General features: G+C 34.1%; 1 protein-coding gene across 3 annotated transcripts in view; it reads left to right on the top strand.

Annotated features, from left to right (window-relative positions):
• Positions 1 to 2500, top strand: part of LOC133171952 (homeobox protein cut-like 1) — a 52924-nt gene that overhangs the window by 16566 nt on the left and 33858 nt on the right. For all 3 annotated transcript variants that reach the window (XM_061306747.1, XM_061306749.1, XM_061306746.1), the window contains exon 2: positions 2200 to 2310. In XM_061306747.1, coding sequence (XP_061162731.1) covers positions 2200 to 2310 — 111 coding nt within the window. The remainder of the gene's footprint in view (positions 1 to 2199; positions 2311 to 2500) is intronic.

Below are 2500 nucleotides of genomic sequence, written 5' to 3'. Positions count from 1 at the left end.
TGCTTGTAGGTTTAGAGACAGAATAAAGATGTCTGTATAGAGCTGTCAGAGAATACATTGACATTGAAAAAATTAACAGTGTATTTGACATGTTCTTTAGAGATGAAATGTAAGAGAAGCCTGCGAGAGTTTATAAATTAGTGATGGGTCAGGTTTGGAGATATCACTACTTATGGATTAGAAAACAACTAGTTAAAGTGTTTGACATTGAGCATGACAATTGAGTATAGATCCCCACAATTTAGTATTGTAGTTCTACAACCCAATGAATAAGCACTTTTTCTTTTGAGAGTGGTCAAGAATATTTCTTTAGGAGGGATTATAACTTGCAAATATCTCCTGCTGGGCCGTGTAACGATGTCATATGAAAATCTTTAAATTGAATCAGTTCTTGTAAAGATGAAAATAATTTTTTTTTTTTGTAAACCAAGATGATTTGGATGCATCGACGTGCATGCATTTTTGTGTCTGCAGACAGTTTGAACAGCAGCATATTGTAGCTATAGAACAAGTGATCAGGATTTCTATCATAATTCATAATAGTGATGTGTTATTTTCTGCTAATCTCTGCTGATAATGGTGTCTTCACTACTTCTTGCCAGACAGCTCCGGTGAAAAACATCAAACGCTATGATAGACCTTGAATAATATCCCAAAACTTGTCAAACCTATTACTTATAGTACAAGGAAGTGGAGATTATTGATGCTGAAGATAATGGGGTAACTGAGTAGTCAATAACATGCCTACTGGAACTGTGGAAAGAGAGACATTTAGTTCTTATAGATGTACACGTAGCTGAGAGAGAGAGAAAGGGGGGTTACAAAGCTGAAGTCAGAAGAGACTGAGAGGGGATGCTAGATTGAAAGTTTTTGAAGTTCCCTCAAAGTTAAAAGCATAAGACAAATTTTTAAGACACATAATTATTTTGAGCTTTAATGAACTAATTTTTTCTCAAAATCATAGGAGAAAAGTAACAACAGATGTTTTCTGATATTCTGACAATGATGATGATAATCTGGCTGATTGCAATTAAGTTTTGATTGAAAAATTAAGACAACAAATGCACACCTGTGTGCAAAGATTTTGCCAAGGTGTTTTTTTGCATTCCATTGTAGTTTGATTTTTTTGTACTTGGAATATAATATGATGATGTTGGGGATTTTTGTTTAACAGCATGATATCAAATTCTGATGGAGGGTTGATGGTGCGGGGTATTGAAATTTCTGTCACATTACTTGTTTGTTTAATGTGCCGTGTTCGTGCATTGTTATCGATAGACAGCTATCCTATGTATTGGCATGGCTGTAACTATTTCGAGGTTTTGATCTTGAGAAAGGATATCAGGGTAGATCCACGATTATTCAGCCAGGTAAATAAGAGGAATAGAATCAAATTGACAATTCATTGTGAAGCGAAATTGGAGATATTTTTTTTTCCAAAAATTTACATAAATGAATTGAAGGGGAATATCGTGGTTACATTTTATGTTCGGAAAATAGCAATTTTATATGAAAAGATTTCTATCGGGCCAAACTCTTTGTTAGACGAGATATATGGATATTTCGTAAGATACTAGGTGTATTGACAATGATTATATCTCTAACAAAACCGAACGTAGACTTGAAGTAACAGTTTACACTGAGTGTCTACTTTTTCAGTACTTAAACGATGGCCTTTATTGTGATCTGATGTGCCATGGTATAATCAAACCGAATCAAATTCACATCAGATAAGACTACCTTTTATCAAGTGTTTATTGCTAATGGCTTAAATGACAAATTTACATGATATTTTCTCAATCTGTTTAATATTCCCTGTTATGTGAAGTCAAGTGTGCTATTTTCATCTGTGATCATTTTGATATCGGACCCTAAATGTTCCTTATCTAAAGAAATCAAGTAGATATCAAGAAATTTATTTTTTATATTTCTTTTGTCATCTTGCGTGATTACCTGCAGATGAGAAGCACAAAGATTTCTGATATAGTACCAAACTTTTTAATGCAGTGAAACAATATGGCATAAAAAACCAATAGTGTGCAGATGCAGAGTCTTACAGCAAATGGCCTGAGAAAATACATTTTTCATAATGCAAAAATTCACATAAAAAAACTACATTAGTGTTTTAATAGGGCTTGATCCTTTGCTCTGCAGTTCTAATAGGTTTTGATCTTTAGAATTTGTTGTGTGTCTTTGCAGAAAGAACTTGACATCACTGCAACAGAACTGGCAAACAGACAAGATGAAAGTGACCTGTCCAGAAAAAGACTGGTAGAACAGAGTAGGGAATTCAAGAAAAACACTCCAGAGGTGAGCTGACACATATTTAGGGGTATATCACAGCTGACTTTTAATTATTAGGATTAAATTATAGAAAACTATAGGGCCACCTGTTGACACATAAAATCTTTCCAGAAAAAAAAATAGTAGTATCCCCTCTTGTGCTTCTTCAATGTTGGGAGACGGGGATGACAGGTTACGGGTCATTTATTACCCTGTA

Source organism: Saccostrea echinata, unplaced genomic scaffold (genome assembly GCF_033153115.1).
Source record: "Saccostrea echinata isolate AGI-Se365-2 ecotype Australia unplaced genomic scaffold, CSIRO_AGI_Sech_v1 ptg000054l, whole genome shotgun sequence".
In the NCBI taxonomy this organism is placed as follows: Eukaryota; Metazoa; Mollusca; class Bivalvia; order Ostreida; family Ostreidae; genus Saccostrea; species Saccostrea echinata.
The sequence above is the reverse complement of the archived record's forward strand: the minus strand, read 5'-3'. Positions and strand labels throughout refer to the sequence as shown.